The sequence below is a fragment of the Nuphar pumila genome, chromosome 2, assembly GCF_984573655.1.
Source record: "Nuphar pumila chromosome 2, dmNupPumi1.hap1.1, whole genome shotgun sequence".
Lineage (NCBI taxonomy): Eukaryota > Viridiplantae > Streptophyta > Magnoliopsida > Nymphaeales > Nymphaeaceae > Nuphar > Nuphar pumila.
This window is the reverse complement of record NC_143250.1, coordinates 92,063,819-92,085,715: the sequence shown is the minus strand read 5'-3', so window position 1 is coordinate 92,085,715 and position 21,897 is coordinate 92,063,819. Positions and strand designations below refer to the sequence as shown.

The 21,897-nt window shown below is 36.2% G+C and overlaps 1 protein-coding gene across 2 annotated transcripts; it reads left to right on the top strand.

Annotated features, from left to right (window-relative positions):
- The first annotated feature begins 14,922 nt into the window (after nt 1-14,922).
- On the top strand, nt 14,923-21,598 carry LOC149846110 (ras-related protein RABA5a-like). Of its 2 annotated transcripts, none has more exons than XM_089996177.1 (3): nt 14,923-15,052; nt 20,423-20,999; nt 21,112-21,598. In XM_089996177.1, exons 2-3 carry the CDS (start codon nt 20,660-20,662, stop codon nt 21,435-21,437), a joined length of 666 nt encoding a protein of 221 aa, XP_089852303.1. In that variant the 5' UTR covers nt 14,923-15,052; nt 20,423-20,659; the 3' UTR covers nt 21,438-21,598. The 2 variants fall into 2 exon arrangements, with proteins under 2 accessions (XP_089852303.1, XP_089852304.1); XM_089996178.1 differs by lacking the exon at nt 14,923-15,052 and adding an exon at nt 19,800-19,873.
- Nucleotides 21,599-21,897: the final 299 nt, after the last annotated feature.

Genomic DNA, 21,897 nt, shown 5'->3' with positions numbered 1-21,897 from the left:
TCCTTAGTACAAATTATTATCGCTTTAGCATTTAACTTTCATTAATGTAAATTGTTATAATCGTTAGCATTCTTAAGTAATGATCATTACAGGATTTTGTATTTCTTAGTACAAATCGTTATCGCGTGTAAATCATTATAATCGTTAGCTCTCTTAAGCAATGATTGTTGCAAGATTATTTCTTCGTTAGTATAAAGCGTTATCTTTTTAGCATTTAGCATTCGTTATTGTAAATCATTATAATATGTAGCATTCATTAATGTAAATCGCTTTAATATAAAGCTATCATTAGTAACAATCATTATAATATATTTAGCACTCATTATTATAAATTATTTTAATATTTAGCATTCATTAGCATGAATAATTATGTCTATGCCTAAACCATAATCTCCAATGTACAGGTTGTGTGGAGACCATATTGAGACGAAAAGGACGAGGACCAAGAGATTGTTGCTCAGGCTGCGAGACTGTCTGCCTACGATATTCGGTTGTTTAGCAATTATGAAGTCGAGTTGCAACATGGTAGTTGAGTTCTCCTACAAGCTGACTTGGGACAGTCTACCCCAAAGCAACCTGTGGAAGTGAGAAGGAAGATGAAAAGTGGTGGGGCTAGGAACGTGAATTGACACGATCGCTTCAGGGAACAATTGGATAGCTGGAACAAAGGAGGTGTTTGTGCCATAGCGTATGATTATAAAGAACGACAATATGACCCCAACTATTTCAAAAAATATTGGGAACTCATGCGTCAAAATCTGGAGATTGAGAATAAGGAATGTGAAAATGTTGGGAACCCATGTGCTCCTCTTGTCTCCTATCATGTCGTCTCCCAGCATAAAAAATGCGTCCATCGTGTCCCTTCGGCTTCAACAATGATTCCCTCAGTTACAATATACAATGAGGAGCGAACATAGCTCAGAAAAAAGAAATTTGACTTCGCCATAAGGTTTGAGATGCTGAAGAGGAAAAATAAGGAGTTACAGAAGTAGGTGAGGAATTTGGGAAGACAAATGTGGTCACTGGTAGAGCTGATTATCAGTGGTTTTAATAAGATCGCGGGAACCAAGAGTCTATCGAGGAAAGAGAGTCCACCAAGAAAAATAAAGAGACAATTTGTATGTCAAAGTCCATCTGAGTCGTCAAGTGCCACTGAATAAACATTATTTGATTTTTTATCCCGATATTTATTTCTTGTAATTTTATAATTTTTTGTTGTAATTCTATAATTCTTTTTTATAAACTGATATTTTATAAATATATATATATATATATATATTTTAATAAGCGTAACTTACAAGTGTTATTAAACAAATCATTGTAATGTTCGGCCTTCATAAAAAAAAATCGAAGAAGCATTTAATATTGTGTACTGCATAAATTATAAATTGCTTTTACGAGCTGTCTTCATATCATGATTTATACAAATATTGATAAAAGGATAAAACGATTTATACGTATAAAGACTACATACTATCGCTATTTGCTACATCACGATCTGTACAACCATGCCACCAAAACCCATCAAATGATTTAACCAAATCCGTTTGAATATCCTATTGCGATTTGTTTTTACAAGCTTTGTCTAAGCGAACGATACGTTCCATTGCAATTTACACAATGACATTCATATATGGCGAAAAAGAACTAAACAAATCAACACGATGTTTAGACTTAGTAAAGAACAAATCGAGTTAACTTCAAAGTTACAGACATCATTATGTAAATCGCTCTGGGACAATATCTGGTATAACGATTCAGATACATTATATGTACAACAATGTGTCTTATCGCGATTTACACTAACTGATAAAAGGTGAATAAATACAAATCTACTTAGAAGAACAATTCTTTAAGTATCATAATATAATAATATTTTTCCTCTAACGATTTGCTTTTACGAGCTATGTCTATATGAACGATATGTCTATCGCGATTTACATAATGATTGATTCATAAAAGGCGGAAAAGAAAAATAATAAACAAATCGATATGATGTTTAGACTTAGTAAACTACAAATCCTGAAATAGTAGCAAATCAATTTCACTGTAACAATACTTGCTATAGTGATTTGCTTAATACCGATTGTCCTCTCGCGAATTAGTTTTATGAGCTTTGTATATGTGAACATGTCCTACCATGATTTGCACAATGACTGATTCATAAACAAATTGACATGATGTTTAGACTTAGTAAACTATAAATTGAGTTAACTTCAATGATACATTACAACCACATTCATTTATAAAATATATGAGTATTTAGTTACAATACATGACCATCATCATCAAATAAAATAAATATCATCATCAACATCATCCCCATGTCCAAATAGTTATGTGCTTCAAGTGCAATTAAAGTGCGCATGAAATCCAACTTGCTTTCCGGCAGAACTGAAGTATATTGAAGGTATGAATTGCTACAGGTAGAGAAGATGCAACCCGCATGACTAGCACTTTCAGTTTACTGAGTGTCCTTCGCTAGTCACTAAGAATGATAAAAGACAAATCTATCTACCAATGGAGGTCCTTATCTCTTTGCAAGTTTTTTTTGTAGCACATTTGTACCTCTTGATTATGCATATACTTGTTCTCATGTGTTCCTCCTAACGTATAAAAGCTGCTTGACTTTTCCCATGCATAGACTTTTACCAAGATATGCATTTTCCCATTGACATCCACTTCTACCAAATATCTTAACATCAAAATCCAAATTACCATTATAATTGAACACCAAAAATTCTCCAAATTGCAAAGAATGACATGCGACAAATGCTGGCCAACCATTCTTGAGAAACATGACATCATCTTTAGCGTGCACTTTCGCACACCAAAGGCTGCCTATATGGCTGTTTAAGGTGACATTAGCACATTTATCTAACTTGATATGCCTTGCAAAGGCGCACTTTCGCACACCAAAGGCTGCCTATATGGTTGTTTAAGGTGACATTAGCACATTTATCTAACTTGATATGCCTTGCAAAGGCTGGAGGAATGTACTGCAAAAGCAAATGGTCTTTCAGGTCATGCATTTATCACTAGTCAGAGGAAATTTAACACTCAATCAAATGATTCCAAAAGTTCTCAAATTCTCATCCCAGATAGAATCCCACATAGAACAATCAAAACAAATGAGTATTTAGTTGCAATACATCATGGAAAGCTACTTATGGGAGGATATTTTTGTCAAACACATATCTATCTTTTAGAGACTCCTATTTTTACAGAAGAGATCACCAAAACATCCATATTGTTCATCGTCGAGTTTATTTCCTACTGCAAAATGATTCTATGTGCAACTGCAGATACATCTTTTTCAAGAAAATAATCTCAAAATGATTCTATGTGCAACTGAGGATACTCTCACTGCACCATTTTATCATAAAGTATATCGAAGATTAGGCAAATATTTTTTCAACTGCGAAGTATGGTTTGCCCAAAATGGAGGGACCGACAATAGGAATAAATCAAATAGATGGACAACAACATCACTCCCTGTCTATCATGCAGAATATCTGTGTTTGCTCTGGTATGGCAGGAACGATTGAAGATGATTATGGTCATTATATTTTGTGTAAGCTTTGATATATTTCACGACAAATATGCCACAATTTTATATGTCATGAATATATCGATGTATACACAGAAGATAACAATCATAATCATCATCGAAGATTATACAGATCTTTCCTCACAATGTGAAACAACTACATTATTAGCATCAAACCCCATCTATCAAGCACAAGTAGAAGGAACACAAAAGAACAAAGAAGAAAGAAAAATACAAGGAAGAAGAAGAAGAAGATGAAGGCGGAGGAGAAAAAAGAAGAAGAAGAAGCTGCGCTGTCGCATAAAAGAGGAAGAGAGGTTAAATAGATTAGGGTTTAGACGTGGACAATAGGTCGGGTCAAGTCGGGCAGGGTTTTACATAGAATAGGCTTTTACATAAGTGTATATTAGGGTTTTACATAGAATAGGGTTTTACCCATGTGGACACAAATTGACACAACGTTTAAACTTAGTAAAGTACAAATCGATTTATAACTTGATATAAATATTTAAGTAAAAGTTGCAAATCACTATCATTGTTTTATAGAAGGTGTTCTATCACAATCTGTACAACAACAGACATAAAGCAAAAATGATTTGTCCTATCGCAATTTGTGTTTACGAGCTTTGTCTATGTGAATGGTGTCTTATCGCGATTTACACAATGCTATATTAGAAAGAACCCGTTATTATAAATAGTCATCTCACGTTTAACACTTATAAATAAAAATCGCGATTTACATAAGAATGCTATATTAGTAAGAATCAGGATTAGGGTTTGTTGTCCTGTCACGATTTGCTTTTACGAGCGTTTTTTATGTGAACGATATGTCGTATCACGATTTACACAATGACTGATTCATAAAAGGCAGAAAGGAAAAACAATAAACAAATCGACACGATGTTTAGACTTAGTAAACTATAAATCAATGTAACTTCATAAATTTAGGGGTTTAGGGTTTAGGATTCAAGATTTAGGTTTTTGAGTTTTATGTTGTAAGGATTGGGGTTTAGGGTTTAGGGTTTAGGTGTAGGGTTTAGTGTTTTATGTTGTAGGGATTGGGGTTTACGGTTTAGGGATTAGGGTTTAGGGTTTAGGGTTTAGGGTTTTAGGGTTTAGTGTTTAGGGTTTAGGGTTTAGGGTTTAGGGTTTTAGGGTTTAGGGTTTAGGATTTAGGATTTAGGATTTAGGATTTAGGGGTTTAGGGTTTAAGATTTAGGTTTTTGGGTTTTATGTTGTAGGGATTGGGATTTAGGGTTTAGGTTTAGGGTGTAGGGTTTAGGGTTTAGGATTTAGGGTTTGGGTTTTAGGGGTTTAGGGTTTAGGGTTTTAGGGTTTAGGGATTGGGGTGTAGGGTTTAGGGTGTAGGGTTTAGGGATTGGGGTTTAGGGTTTAGAGTTTAAAATTTAAGGTTACTTCATAAATATAAATCGATTTACAACTTGTACTGATTTAAGTCACAATTGCAAATTGATTTCACTGCAACAATTTGTCCTATCGCGATTTGCTTTGACGAGCTTTGTCTTTGTTAACGATTTTTCTATCTCGATTTACACAATGACTGCTAAAAGATAAAAAAGGAAGAAAAAATAAATCGACATGATGTTTATTGGTAAACATATGTCGACATGTCAAGAAAAAATAAATCGTGATTTGTTGTTTCAAGCTTTGTCAAGAAGAAGGAAAAGAAGAAGAAGAAGAAGACGAAGACGGAAGAGAAAAAAGAAGAAGAAGAATAAGCTATGTTGTCGCAGAAAAAAGGAAGATAGGTTAAATCAATTAGGGTTTTAGACCTAGACAACGGGTTGGGTGGGGACGAGTAGGGGTTTATATATAGATCTATATTAAGGTTTTACATTTTGTAAAGTTTTACGTACATGTACAGAAATCGACATGATGTTTAAACTTAGTAAAGTACAAATCAATTTGTATTTAAGAAGCTACCGCGACAACGATATATCTTTGTAAATAATATCGATACATAATATCGCGATTTATTCATCGATTTGCACTGTTACTAAAATATTGTTTCTATGTAAAACGTAAATCAGTATCATGCTGTAAATCACTTTGAATTTACCTCATTTTTTTGTTGAATTTCACGTCGATTTGTATTTATGGGTTTAGGTGGGGGAGTGATTAGATTGGGTTGTACAATGATGTGTATATTTGAAGGCTATATGAGACAACGACTTGTCTCTGCACTTTTATCATGATTTATACTCATGCACATTGCGATTTTCATCTAGTTGTTGCCGACATAGGCATCATTGTGTAGATCGCGATAGGACACTACATGGTATAACATCTTACAAATCGATACTAGAAAATACATAATATCTTACAAATCGATATACATATTGCATAATATATTACAAATCGATACGAAAATTCAGCATAATAGCTAACAAATCGACACTACAAAACACATAATATCTTACAAATCGATATACATATGACAAAATATATTATAAATCGATACGAAAATTCAGCATAATAACTTACAAATCAATATTAATAAACAAAACAATATCTTACAAATCTGTAGTATGTTACTACAACCGCGATGAGACAACAATTTATACATGTGAATGATACATTATTAAATAGAATTCACACGCCATTTCTGTGTTCCATAGCTTTTTAGATGAAACCATTTTCATGAACGGTGATCCACAAAAATATTAACAATTCTATTTTTGTGGCTCACGATTCATGAAAATGGCTTCATCCAAAAACTCTTTCTTAATAAGATCATCCAGTGTATAAGCATATTCAACTCCTATTTTGCTAAACTCTTAACAAATTCGACAATATAGAAATTGGGTCATGCAAAGAGGCATAACAACTAACTTTATGGTAAGACTTAAACAAAATTCACACGTGATTCTTGTGTTCCATAGCTAGCTTTTAAATTGATCTGAGCCTGTCATAAAACAGAACAATATAAGATACTACATTAAGTTCCACAAGAAATGCAAACATCCTCCCAACATTGATTACATACCAAAAGACTTGTAAAACTGAAGCTATCATTCCAGAAAAACTGGTTGGAAGGATTGAAGGTTACAATATTGGAGTGCACGTTTGTAGGGTATAGATGCATGTTGGAAATTACACAAGTTAGATATTGATAAGCTGCACGTAATGCAATTTACATGAGAGGCAATATAATGTATTACATACTTGTTCATGCGAAGAGCTTGATTGCTTTTACTTAGCGGTTGGTTGTTTCTTAAACCTTTTATTGCTAACAAATTCTAGTTGTTTCTTAGACTTTGAATCTGCCCAAAACATATTTACATAATATCCATTTTCATCTAGTTGCATTGCATTAAAGAAACCAGGGTCAATGCTTGATTTCTTCGGTAAGTAATCAACTAAAGAATATATTTATCTATTTTTCATGTTATTTGTTCTCTTCCTTCTCAAGTGGTTTCTTAGATCCATAGGTGTGAATGGCATATTCTCGCGACCACATCTATGTGCACGCACAAATTATATGTCTTTCTTGGTGAAATGCCACCGCTATCAACTATTTCAGCAATTGCAATATGTGCTTAAGTTACTTTATGATGTGACCTTAACATAGGAGTCATAAATGAAGCTCCTAAATCATGGTTATGATCACTGATTAAAGTATGAACTAAATATTTCTCATTCGGAAGTCTTCTTAACACCATTCTCATTGGACATCCACATCTTGAATCTGACTTGCTCCTTATTGGATTTCCACTTGACTTCTTCCAACCTTCCTTAGAACAAACATATGTCTTTCTCACCACGACACTCTATGCATTTTTTGAGCAAGAATATCTTATAACACTGAAGCCAAGTTTTAAGGCATAATCATTATAAAATTTGTATGCAACTTCCTCATTATTAAACTGCATTCCTTCTACGGGAACAAAGTCAAGTGTACTATCATGTACATTCCCAGTGCCTGTACCTTTATCAAGTGTGTTGTCATGATCGTCTACCACATTATCGAATTGTATTTCTTCTATTGGAACATTCAAGTCAATAGTGAATCCAATGTCTGCACCGTTCTTATCATGTGCATCATTAGTGCACATGTTCACTTCTTCAAGTGCGTCATTAGTACAAATGTTCACTTCTCCATAACTTTTCAATGATTGAGATAGATCATCTTCATTGCAATCAGATGATAAGCTCACCACTGTCATAAGAAAGATATTATTTTGCATTAGCTAGCACATACATTTACTACAATTTATTCAAGACGCATATAACAACAAATACCGATAAGGTTAAGCAAGTCAAAGAAATGATTCAACGAATCACAATATAAAAGCAATAATGATTTGTTATTTGCTTATACTATGCATCGAGTTGTTACTTACCATGCCAATACAAGAAACAATTTGTTGTATACGTGTGTTGACGATATCGATTCAGGTGACAACGATTTAATTATATCTATGATGTTGTAAAGCGATTTCAATAAAAAACACTAAATAAGCAACAATTTGAATACGAAAATTGCCATCGCAAGCATGCAACAATGTATTTCCGCATACACACATTTTAAAATTGTTTCTACAAATATCTTATAAATCAATACTAGAAAACACATAATATCTTATAAATCGATAAACATATCACATAATATATTACAAATCAATTCAGCATAATAGCTTACAAATTGACACTACAAAACACATAATATCTTACAAATCGATTTGCATGTCGCAAATTATATTATAAATCGATACGGAAATTCAGCATAATAGCTTATAAATGGACACTACAAAACACATAATATCTTACAAATCGATATACATATCACAAATTATATTATAAATCGATAAAGAAATTCAGCATAATAGCTTATAAATCGATACTACAAAACACATAATATCTTATAAAATGATATATATATATATATATATCGCAAAATATATTTCAAATTGATATTAGCAAACAAAATAATATACAACAGCGATTTGCGATATATTGCATATACTGAGTGAATGGACGATACCGGATGTGGTAGAGGCCCTTCCTCGCATCTGTAAACAAGCATTCTTGTCAACAGGTCCCAACGTACAAATATCTTTAATTTTTCAACTGTAAAAAAGACAAGATCCACTTACAATAACAAAACGCCTTAATGGCACTCACGACGACATACATTCTTCAACAATAGCATGATGACATGGAAAGGTACTCACGATGCCTTAATGGCACTTGTTGGAATGTTTGTGCGTCATTGCTTTTTTCCATATTGGCTAACGAAAAAGAAAAAGAAGAGAAGACTGTAAAAAGAGATGGCCGACAAATGCCCCTATGATGCCCACCAATGATCAAACCAGTCGATTGATTTATAGTTATCTCCACGAGGTAGGAACGAACCCGGGAATGTTTTGTAACACAAGGCAGGAACGAGAAGGCGATAATGTGTTGTAACATAAGCTGAAAACCAAGGTGAGAACCTGGACTCGAGACGACGACAAAGGGTGCTCTGGCGGCAACAAACGACGATAAAGAGTGCGTCGTCAAAAGAAGCTTCTGTTACAGCAGATGGTGCAAATAGAATGTTTGGACTTTGAAGAGTTAACATCATCCTCGACTTTCTGGATGGAGGACATTTTTGTTCTTTTTTCGAACCGTCGTTTTCCTTTTTTGGATAGAGGACATTTTTGTCCTTTTCTCGAACCGTCCTTTCATGGCGAGAATAGCAGAAAAGAGTATCCGAACTCCGATACTAAGTGATGTCGACACACATGGGGATACGAGCTCCACATGCTTATATATATGACGCTCAATCGGACCCCCTAACACGCACTGTAGCAAACAATGCATCTTTGAGGGAGAACACGCAACACCCTCTCCCTTCTCGGTGAGAGTTTTCCTTTGTTATAAAAAAAATCATTAAAACACTAAAAGACAGGTGGCATTTTGAAACATGATTTTTTTTTTTTTAAAGACAAGCTGGGCTTAAAAACAGACCCCTAACAGATATCTTTTAAGCCCCATGTGGCAAAGGGATTCGAACCTGGGCAGCTTTGGCACAGGACCCCGCTTACCACATCATGGGATACCACCTTGGCATGAAAATTTTGTTAGATGTGAAGCAGGTCGTTTGTTTCACAGCAAACCAATAACCCAAAATCAAAATTTGAAAAATAATAAAGACTATTTTAATAATTTTACGTTGAGAAATGAAGGCAACTTTTTGACCTTAAAGAGTACATTTGTGTTTTTAAAAAGAATGTTGTCAAGTTGGTTCAGCGAATTGGCCGATTGAGACTCGAACCAAATCGAGCTGAATTGGCCACCTTGACATTTTTTTAATTAAAATTGATTTAACACTTTAAATAATAAAACGTTAAAATAAAGGTCGATTAAACTAGAATTGGGCTGATTTTGTTCAATTCGAGTTGTCATCTGAATATATAAAGGGGCCGAATCCCCCAATACAGGATCCGTTTGTGTGACCGAAGAGAGCTTTTACCGTGGTGCTCTCTTCTGCGAAAGATGAGTAGCCCCCACACATAGGGATGCACAATGAGCTAGCTTTTACCGTTTAAGCTTGTCTTGAACTCGTTCAAGCAAATAATGAGCCTAGCTTGAACAAGGGTTCATGCTTGGTATACGTAATCGAGGCAAGCTTTGAAAAGCCAGTCTAGCTTGGTAAGCAAGATTAAGCTTGGCTGACATAGGTATATAAAAAAAAATAGACTTTATATATGTATTATTTTGTTTATAATATGATTATAAAGAAAGATCCTACCTTAATGGGTAGGTTGTTGGTATTTCTTAGAAGTGGCGTGAGATCAAATCCCATTGTCTTTCCTTGTTTCAAAAAAGCCTTTGACATGATTTTCAAAAACTAAAAAAATAAATTAAAGGTATTCAGCTTGAGCCAATCCCGAGCAAAAGGTGTTCAAGCTTGAGCCGAGAGTGAACAGCAAAAATTGTTTCTTGAGCTGAGTCAAGCCAGCCCAAGCTCAGCTCAAACTTGGCTTGTGTGCATCCCTACACACACAGTAACCACTACCATGGAAAGGGGTGCCCAACGTTGATTTTGGGGCCCCTGTCATGATTTTCAAAAAAACTTTAAAAAAATAAATTAAAGGTATTCAGCTTGAGCCGATACCAGGCAAAAGGTGTTCAAGCTCGGCTCGAGCTTGAGCGGAGCTTGAATGCCGAAATTTCTTTTTGAGCTGAGCTGAGCTGAGCCAGCCCAAGCTCAGCTCGAACCTGACTCGTGTGCATCCCTACACATGCAGTAACCATTCCCGTGGAACAGGGGAGGGTCCAGCATTGATTTTGGGGCTCCTTTTTCGCGAGGAAAGGGAGTCCCCTGTTTGCGTTGCCGCTGTGGGCCCCACAAAAATGCATCAAAAGCTGTGGGTTTCCTCAAACTAGACAATAGAATTGATTTTGGGTAAATTATATTAAGCCCAGTTAACATAGATACCAACAACATTGTTCAAAACTGTCAACAACTTTTTGTTCTCATTACAAATGATAATGAGAAAAACATTCATAGTTGGAGTGATAGGGGTAGTTATAGTTACAATAATGTTGATTACTTACTTGGCTTGGACGGTGTCAAGGACATTTGGAGTCTCATCTCCGGTGACACTTTTTGGGTTAGGATAGTAATGGTGACAGTTATTCCTTATATTTTGATATTGAAAATAAGATTTTTGAGATTGATATTGATAGTTACTTTCGGGGTGAACTAAAAAGTTTACGAGTGAACTAGAAAGTTTATTTTCTAGTTATTTGAATCTAAATAATGGGTCTAAGGATTACAATCGCTGTTATGATCCGTACGTGTATGATACTAGACATAGTTGGGAGAATTACATTAATTGTTGCATTGATAGTTATATTCCTTCTGGAACCCATATGGATGGTTGCATTTAGAATGGTAGCAACAATTCCAGCCACAATTACATTTATAATTATATTTGTAACGATAGTGAAAGGGGGGTAGTGACCGTGAAAGCTCTAATCTACAAACTAGCGTTAGTGATTTTGGAAGACATAGTGACTTAGATAGAAATCTAAAATACTAACGTTTATGGGTTCAATGACTGGAACCAATAAAAAAGATCTTTATATCAAAATTCATCAAGAAATCCAAACAAAGCAAAAAGAGTTATTTTTTGATTGGATGGGAAAGAATGAACAAATGTTAGATCGTACTATATCGAATCTGGACCCTTGGTTATTACCAAAATTTGTGTCACTTTATGATCGATATAGGACTAATCCGTAGATCATACCAATCAAATTGCTTCTATTTGATTTTAATGGAAATAAAACAAGTGATCTTTATATAGATCCAAAGGTCAAATCTGATTACATATATCTTTCACCTCATGAACGCGCATACCTTTGGCTAATTTGATTTGCTGGATGGATAAACCGGTAGCTCTTTCCATTGTACACGCAAGATTGGTTGGCTTAGCTCACTTTTATGTAGGTTATATATTTACCTATGCAACTTTCTTGATTGCTTCTACGTCGGGCAAATTTGGTTAAGTTGATTATTTATTTTCAAAACAAAGGCGTAGTATCAGAAAAAATCTATTTTTTTGTTTCGATGGAGAGGGGGACGCACCTTCTTATATTTATACATCTAGGATCCTCCGATCTGTATTATGTATCATTGGTAATAATAGGAAGTAAACCATTATGGCAAAAAAAAGTTTGATTCAGAGGGAGAAGAAGAGGTAGAAATTAGAAGAGAAATATTATTTGATTCGTCAATCCTCAAAAAAAGAAATAAGCAAAGTTTCATCGTTGAGCGAGAAATGAGAAATTCATAGAAAATTGCAATCCCCTCCACGTAATAGGGGCTATTCAGACACATACTCCGCGAAATGGTTCATGCATGTTTGTTGCCAGGGGCAACAAGATCAAGTTGGTAGGGATAAAAAGATCCCTTCCTATGCATGTTTGCTTTGATCATAGGGGATGAACAATCACAATGGAGAAAGTAGAAGATTGTTGAACCTTGCTAAAATGATGCAATTGTGATTTACATTCACAAGATCTTGATAAAATCCAAGAATCATCCAAGAATCACAAGGCAGTACAAACATGAACTGTTTGTTGGTTCACTCGTGGCTCAATCACGCCATCAATGTAATCTAATATCGGGATATATTTTATCACAAAATGGTTTTGATTGTACTAGACTTTTTTTTGAACAATTGACATAATTTATCGTCTCTAACGCCGCTATTACCATAATCCTGATTGTATAATATTTAACCTTCTAAAATCATCATCTTTACAATTTTCACGAGCTGAGCCCAAAGAACTCGGGCATAAGAGGGGCATAGTTATCGTATATTTACATGAGCTGGACTGTTAAATGGACCACAGGCTTTCAGCCAGTACTGCTCTGTTTCTTACTGATTTGAGCCTGGATGGTCTTAGGCCAAAGTGGTTGAATCCTTGCCAATGCTATACCAAGGAAACAAAGGTGAAAGAACAACACAATGCTTGACCCAATTGATTCTTAGAGATTTTTTTTTTTTGGATAATTCAAAGAAAAAACCTCCCCATCACCGACTGCACATTGGCTGACCTCGGACTGATTAAACCCTTAAGGTCCAAAGAGTACACTTAGCTTCGATCTTGCGGGATGCCATTCGTCGGTTTCGAACTTGTGATGTCCCGTCAACTTGGTGACATTTACAAGTTGCCCCTACCAGATGAAGGGATATCTTGTGGCGATTAGCTCAAAGACTGACTGAACTTACCAAAGAAAAAAAAATACTTTTCATATATTTACAAAAAAACCCCACATAATGTTCTGGTTATTTACATTTAATAGTCTATTTTATATGAATCATAGTCACCAATATCGTTCTAATTCTAAAATCTCATGATAAAATCACCAGAAAAAAAAAAAACAGACACAATCATAAGATAAATGTAAGTCTCAAAATATCACCTATATTGAAAGCATCGCATTTTTATCTCATCACTATCACGTTATTAACATGATATTTGCAATTTCTATACATTTGAATACGTTAATGTTTTCCTTATATTTTTATATATTTTCTCATGTGATAAAAATTAAAACACACCAATATTTTCATGGGACTCCAAAAAAAAAAGGAACTTATATATCGCAAGAGTTTCGGATAACAAGATTAGTGACAATTATATGAATGCATTTCAATCACCTGGTTGAGTTATAAGATGACATAGCTTATGATCTTCCTTTAAGCAAATGAAACAAATGAATGTGTTTTAGGCTATGTTTGGGAGCCTTGAGTAAGTGGTTATGTTGTGGTTTTCGCCATGCTCCAATACTCTATTGCTGTTTAGCAGCAGCGGTGGTGTTGAAATAATGCGTTGAGTTCAACTAGGGCTCCGTTTGTTTGGTAGGAGCTGTTAGTGCACGTCATCTTGTGTTTGGGACTTTGAAAGTTCAAATCTCAATGGTATGATGTATTACTCTGGTGGGGTCTGCCTAGCTTATATAAAAAAAAACAATGCGTTGAGAGTGGCCTTCACCACAATTCAACACCTTTTACTAGAGGATGTTATGGGCAACTCCATCTCTCAACATCACTATTTTGGCAACACACTGAAACCGCGTTCCCATCCATTGCAAGTCTGCCTAAATATATTAGTTAAAAGAGGTCGGGGTAGGCCTAGAAAGACATGGATGGAGGTGATAGGAAAGGATATGAATGCTTTGAACCTCACCGAAGACATGACATTGGATAAAAATGAATGAAGGAGAAGGATTCATGTGGAAGACCCATAATGATTTTCTTTGTTGGTTCATATCGCCGACCCCAATTGTTTTGGGATGAAGGCATAGTTGTTGTTGTTGTTTGTTTGTACTGAAACCGCGATCCCATCCATTGCAAGGCTCACAAACATAGCCTTAGTTACGTTGCTTTGAATGTTTTTCTCTTTTAAGAGGAAAAGTGTCTTTGAAACATAAGTTGTGAGAGCATACTACTAAATCTGATTATCAATGTGTTATTTCAAAAACAAAAAATCTGATTATCTAAATGTGAATGTGAGTCGATTTTTTGTAAATTACTCAAGAAAAAAAAAGCCAACCGAAGGGGTGCCAGTGTTGAATTTTCAGAGGACTTGTTGGGCGATTGAGACAAGTCGATGTGGTACACTAACAGACTGATAAATGATAAGAAAAGAGGGAAGAGGGGAATACCAAGGGGCCACACCATTCACTCTATGTGCTTCCTATCACAAATTTACCAATCCTCAAACAAGAGATAAAAAGGGGAAGTAAGTAGGAAGAGGAAACGAATATTATGCAATTAAACAAGTTATTAGAGGCGGACACACGCGGACATGCTAAGAAGGCTGAAATTAGAGAGGGAGAGAGAGAGAGAGACAGGGTTCTTACTTCTACCGGTTGTCATCGACAGCGACTCACAGAGTACTAAGAGGAGGATTCTGATTTTCGGTCTTCGTCTTGTGGAGAGGGGAGGATCCAGGGATCAACCATCGCCTCTTCTGGTAGTCTTGATCAATCGCTCTCATCTTGAATTTCCATTGCGAATTCTTCATCTCTTTTCCCTGTCTTTTTTTTTTGTTTTCTTTTGTGTTTTTGTTTTGGATAGAGCGGATTCTTCTGTTTATATTGTATGAAGTTTGGGGTGTTTTGTAGTTGTTCTATTTTGTTACTTTTCCCCCGGCAATTCTAGTATGGAAAGATTCTCGGTTAAAGCAGATCGAGAAATGATGAGGCGGGGAGGTTTTCTTAAACAAAAAAAGGAAAAAGGTGGGGAATGTTCGCTCTGAGATTGACGACGTAGGTTCAGTTCAGACTATTTTTGGGGGTCTTGTTCTGAGACTGCTTGAGAGAGACATGAAGGTTCGTAGGTTTAGCGTCTCTCCTGGCAAAGATCGTTGGTGGGGCCTTTGAAACTCTTAAGGTTATGAGGTGATGGTCCGGCTCCAGACCAATCCACCTGTGTAGTTGTTATCGGAGAGTGCGGGAAATCCAGATACCACGATTGTCCGTAAATTTTAAGTAGTTAAGGAAACGATCACGGCGAATCTAGGGCCTTCTATATGAGGAACTGCGAGCGGGGAGGGAGTGTGGTGGGTTCTGTTTGAGCCACCGGCCCGACCTTAGCGCAGTAGCACATCAAATTGCGCTCGACAGTCTGTATTTGGATTAGGTGGATGGAGGATCTCTGCCATTGTGGAAACTCTTTTCCAATAGGAGAGTCTCCTCTTGGGGAATTTTTCTTTCGTGTATGTGGATGTTGATTTCATTCTCTATTTTCTCCCTATTGAACTCAGACAAGTGTTTGAATGGAGGGTTGATCTTTGATGTCTCTGAGCGCAGAGTTTCCTTTTGGATTGATCATTTAGGGTTGCTCAATTCTTGGTGCCCTTGATGATTGAATGAATTGGTGTGGCTAGGGGCCTCCTGTAATTAGCAAATTGTCCAGCTTTGCATGTATATCATAGGCTGTTTGGAATGTTGGGTGTAGTGCTTGAACTGGGTTTCATCCTGGGTTGCAAGGAACACCTGCTATTTTATTGTGATGACTGATTCATGTATAAGCTCAAATTGAAGGCAATGTCGTAGTGAAATCCTCTCCGTTTTTCCTTTTCAATTTTTTTTCATTCATTTTATCAGTGCTGGCTGATTTCATGTCTAATCTGAAATTCTAGTAGTCACATTTGTTACTGGGACAAACCCAAAACCAAGGCCAGAAGAGGTTAAACACGAATGGAGATCTGACTGCAAATTCAAAAATCAAAGGTGATTAATGAACTCATAGATGAAGTATTTTCATGGTGCCTAATTGAACAATTCATGTTGGGGAAGACTTTGACTTGATGTGACAGACGGTTTATCTCAGGTCAACTCAAATTGCAACTTCAAACTTAGAAATGTCCCATTCCATTTCATAGCACCAGCTTCTGTTTCATACGACATTGGGCCTAGGGAATTGGTTCTAGGGAGTTACCATTGGGACAACCATGACTTAACTAAGCCTCAAAACAAGTTTTATTTTTTTGGGTTCTGCTCCATCTAGTCCAAAATTGCATCTGAAACGGGTCAAAGACCCAGCTCTTAATATCCTAGGCAGTACCACCATGCGGGGTCGCTCGCGTGGCCAGCGGGGTGGTTGTGAGGGTGCTGAGATGAAGGTGCCAGATTAAATCCTGCTGGCGCACAGGTGTATCTATAGTTTTCATAGGTGGGCCACATAAGGCAGAGTGGTCATGGGGCCCCACCTGGGGTTTTCCTCATTTCGACGAGAGTTCCTCATCATAAAAAAAAATCCTAGGCAGTAAATCCATTCGGACTAGAAACTTATTTTGGGGGAGTGGGGCATATAAGTTTTCAAAACTGAACTGGGTAAGAAGCAGTTCTTCCAACAGTTTGATTATAGGCATTCTGTGGAAAACAATTGTGTTTTAGAGTTTGTTTCATTTATGCAGAAAGACTGAGAAGGGCAAAGGACCTTCAGTAAAGACACACTGTCCCCATAAAACATATCTTGTAAGTTACATAATATGATTGGAAAGAAAGTGACAACAAGAAACTTGAGGTTGAGCTTGTTTGGACAGAGGGGGGTGATCCAGTTTTCTTTCTGTAGTTGTCAAATTTGCACCCATGCTTCAGCTTTTGGCAAACTTGATATATTATTATTAGAGATTTTCTTGTGATATATATTGTTGTTTATAAATCTTAAAATAAATGGAACTTAACCAGAAGTTATAAATGCATATACACACTTAAGAGTCATTTAGGTTTGGTATCCTGTGTCTCATTTGCTCTTTCTTGCTCATATCAGGGTCCTTCCACTAGTAGTTTACAGTCTGCAGTCTGTACCAGTTTGGCAGTTTATTCTTGAAGGTGATGACTCTTTATATTTAGAGAAAACTAGCCCAATTTCAATCATAGATTGTGCAGAAGTTGAAGAACCTAAATTATGTTGAAGATCTCATTGAGAAAATCAAAATAACTGTTTGAAGAGGTGGTCTCTCTAGCTATGAAAATGAAATCTTTGATTTTGCTGATGCAAGGTTATTCTAAAAGTCGGATTCTAGAAAGGATATTGTGTTTGTGATTCAAGGCAGCTCTGCTTCAACCGTAGAGCTTGAAGACCTCAATCTTTTAAATAGTGGACAATTATCTGTGGTTTGGACATGATGTGTGATTCTGTTTGAATAAAAGCAAACATAGAACTTAAAGGTTGAATGTTTTTTCTAATTTGGATAAGATGGTGCATCTATCTTTCTAAACTTTCTCTCTGGCTTGAGTGGCCTATGACATGCTTCTATGGCGTATTTATGACTTACAAGGCTATCAGTAACTTTCCATGTTTGGATGCTTCCGCCTTCAAGGTACATGTGCATCCCGTTAGCAGCAGTGGGATTGTTGACCAATTTAGTGTATCTGAGTTATTTATTTAATTTTTAGTTTCATTCAGGTTAGGGTGCAACTTGGATTGTTAATTAATTATTGGGGCATGCATTTAATTCAATTATATTCCCTTTTGCATTTTGCTTGGATTATGATATGCATTCTCTATCCATAATGAGTTAGTGGGTTTGATGAACAGAAGGATGTGAGACTTATATATCATTGGTAATGGTTTTGTTTATTTTTTTTTCTATTCTCAGTCAGATTCTCAAAATCTCTGTGGCTAGTGGCTGATTATACTTCTTATTATTACTTCCTTATCAGGGTGCTCATGTCTTATATTTCCATAAGAGAGCAGAAAGCTCTTAAAATGATTGGTCATCATTCGGTGCCTAATGGGTGTGTAGATAAGCATAAGCCCAAGCCCAACCTCAATTGGACATGGTCTGGCCATACCTAACCCGTGTATGTTTGCATTTTAGATATGAATTATGTAAAGTTAAATAAATCAACCTGAAGCCTAAGCTTAGCCTTAGCTGGTCCAATATCTATTTGACTGGCGTGAGCCTGGACTGGATTGAATAGTTTTGAGTCCTAAAAAGTAAAAACTGGCCACTTGACCCATATCAGATACCCTGCCAGATGGGCTGGCAATGCCTAATTTGCTCACCTAGCTGCTGACATCTTTAATAACTAAATGTGATGGAGATGCTGCTGGTGAAATGTTAAGATGTTAACTTTTGAACTTACAACTCTCCATAGTTCATCCGTTGAGTTGTGTTTTTATTTTTGATATTTGAAAGAAAAAATCAGTTTTGTGTTTGGTGGTCATATCTAGGCTACAAACTTGTTGAACTATGTGTGAGACCAGGTTTGGGTCAATGCTTTCATGAGATCAGGTCTAGGCTATGTGTATAATAAGTTGTGGCATCCTGAAGGGTGTTTCTTAGGGTGCTGACTTACATGAAAGGGAGTAAAGTGTGCATAAAGCTTTTGATTCATTTCATTTTACATCAGGTGCAAATACAGTTTGATAAAGCTACACATGGAAACTTGAGCTGGTATATTGTCATCACCGCAGTCGTCGTAAAATTTAGTATGTTTAAGAAGCTGAGATATGTCACATAAGTAGGGAAATGCTACTAAAGAAATTTGCTCTACATCTTTACTTCCAATCATACCTTTTCTGTTTTCCTGTGCTTCTCCACGTGCCTTCTCAATATTTCAAAGATTTGACCTCTTTAAGACCTTTATGTGAGTTATTTTACCTTGTTATTAATTCATTTCACTGGCACCAAACTTGTATGAACTCAGAACCTACTGAATTTAATTACATGACCGCGAGGAATTAAGTGAGTTATTTACTTGAATCATGTCATAAAGAACAAAATAATCATCCAACTCATAAGTCATAACTGATTTATTTCATAGTTAACCTATGTGTCATGATTAGCCAAAAAATAAATATCAGCAAGACAATGCTACATTCCATCAGTTTTTTCCCTATTCTTTATAATTTGGTAAGGCTTCTTAAAATTGCACAGTTTATTCTGTGTTAGTCAGTGGCATGTTTGACTTACATCAAATAGTAGATTAGCTACAGCCTCTAGAAGCTATGAAATATATTTGGTTGACATGCAATTTATACCAGGAAATTTTTGGAATGGTGGCCCATGCATGTTTCTCTTAATGCATTATCGGATAGTTTATGTCCAGATTTGGTAAACTGTGTGTGACATGGATTGCAGGTTATGCTTTTCTGAACATCATCATTCTTGCAGTATAAACTCTCATGCAACACCAGCACAATGATAGAGCCATTGTTCATAAGAATTATTACAATTTGTTGATACCGTAACACTAGGTATAGAATAGCCTATTGAAGCTATGAAAGTATTTGGACGACATGCCATTCATACCCAGAAGTTTTTGGAATTGTGGCCCATGTATGTTTCTCTTAATGCATTATCAGATAGTCTATGTCCAAATTCGGTACTTGCAGTATAAACTCTCATGCTACACCAGCACAATGATAGACTTATGGTTCATACGAATTATTGCATTCTGTTTATACTGTAACGTTGTACACCAGTAATAGAAACTAAGGTTGTCATACAGTTCAGAAACAACTACATACTGAGAATGTTTCCTTAATTTATTGCATCTTGGGAACAATTACATCTTGAGATTCAGATATGACAATGCGTTAGAAGTCCAAGGGAAACATATCAGATGGTGTGTGTAATTTTCACATTCCCTTTCAATCTTATGTGTTTGTAGCGTTGGTGTTATTATTTTTCATCCTTCAAATCTACTTAATTTGCCAATAGAATTGATGCAAAGTTGGGAACTATATTCTTATCTTGCAACCAAATCCATTGGTTATTATGTGATTTTTTGCCTCAATTTCTTAGTATTATATAGTTTTGCTTATTATGTACTTGGGGGTCTGGTATCGAGTTCTCATCCATGGTAGTGATTCTCTTTGCTTTCAGTTTCTCAGTAAGTGGTAGAAGAATCATCAACCTCATTTGGAGTACTTGTAGAGAAAAGAAGAAAATTTGGGATAAGCTTTGCATCTACTTGCACAATCGTCACACCATGTTTTTGCAATGAATTACAGACCTCTTTTAGTTTTTGGGGATCGAGTTCTCTTGCCCTTTTTCCTAGGATGGGAGTAAGAGTCTTAATTTGGAACTTTGTCCTAAGCAAACAGGAAAGGGAAGACAAAAATGATGTCATATGCAGAGGAAGAACGTAGTGAAGATTACTTGTTCAAAATTGTTCTGATTGGTGATTCTGCTGTTGGAAAATCCAATTTACTTGCAAGATTTGCTCGAAATGAGTTCTATCCCAATTCAAAGTCAACAATTGGGGTTGAATTTCAGACACATACAATGGACATTGATGGCAAGGAGGTCAAGGCCCAAATTTGGGACACTGCAGGTCAAGAACGCTTCAGGGCTGTCACCTCTGCGTACTACCGAGGTGCTGTAGGTGCGCTAGTTGTATATGACATCAGTAGACACCAGACATTCGATAACATTGGCAGGTGGCTCAATGAATTGCAAGGCAAGTCTCTCTCTCTGTGTGTGTGTGTGTGTGTGTGTGTGTGTGTGTGTGTGTGTGTGTGCGTGCTATAGCAGGAGATATGCTCATATTTTATCTTTTATACTGCGAACAGCTTATTCGGATATGAATGTTGTCACCATTCTTGTCGGAAATAAGACCGATCTCAAGGATATTAGAGAGGTGAGCACAGAGGCGGGGAAGGCTCTGGCTGAGGCTCATAATCTGTTTTTTATGGAAACATCAGCACTTGATTCATCCAATGTAGATGCTGCATTTCGTACTTTGGTCAAAGAGATCTATAGGATATTAACTAGGAAAGTTTTCCTGTCTCAAGAGCAGAAGAAGCTAGAGGGCAAGTTGGGAAATGGGAAGACAGTGGTCTTGCAGGGAAGTGAGAGTGAGCATGAGACGAAGGGTTCAGGGTGTTGTTTCTCCTAACTTGCAAATGTTTAATATTGTTTTGTTTTGTTTTGTTCTGTTTACATTCTTTCATGCTTCTTTTGTTGTCTGTGCTGCAATGTTTTTCCAGCCAACTGTATAGGAATTGTGAGACCCCTGTTATTGGTAAACATCAGTTCAGGTTGGTGATCTTGGTTGAACAATGTCTTCAAGGCTCTGGCTGTGGATGTTATCACTGGATTCATGAGTCCATCTACTGGTTTTGCATATCACGGGTGTTTTTTCTCTTCTAGTTGATGCATTTTCTAATGCAGAAAGCGTTTGAGAATGGACTTGGTGGAATCGAGTCAATCAGAATCAGCTTGGTGGTAGTTTGTTGAACAAATACTGAGTTCACCAAAACGAGTAATATCGGATTAATGATAGGACGTGTTGAATTTGGCATTGATTGCAAACCCAGCATTTCTGGCTGTGTAATAATTCTCATTTAGGCTCTGTT

Bases quoted from the DNA above. Each gene is read 5' to 3' on its own strand.
- LOC149846110 (XM_089996177.1), top strand. From the start codon at position 20,660: ATGATGTCATATGCAGAGGAAGAACGTAGTGAAGATTACTTGTTCAAA. The intron at 21,000-21,111 runs GCAAGTCTCTCT...TACTGCGAACAG, and splicing joins GTGGCTCAATGAATTGCAAG to CTTATTCGGATATGAATGTT.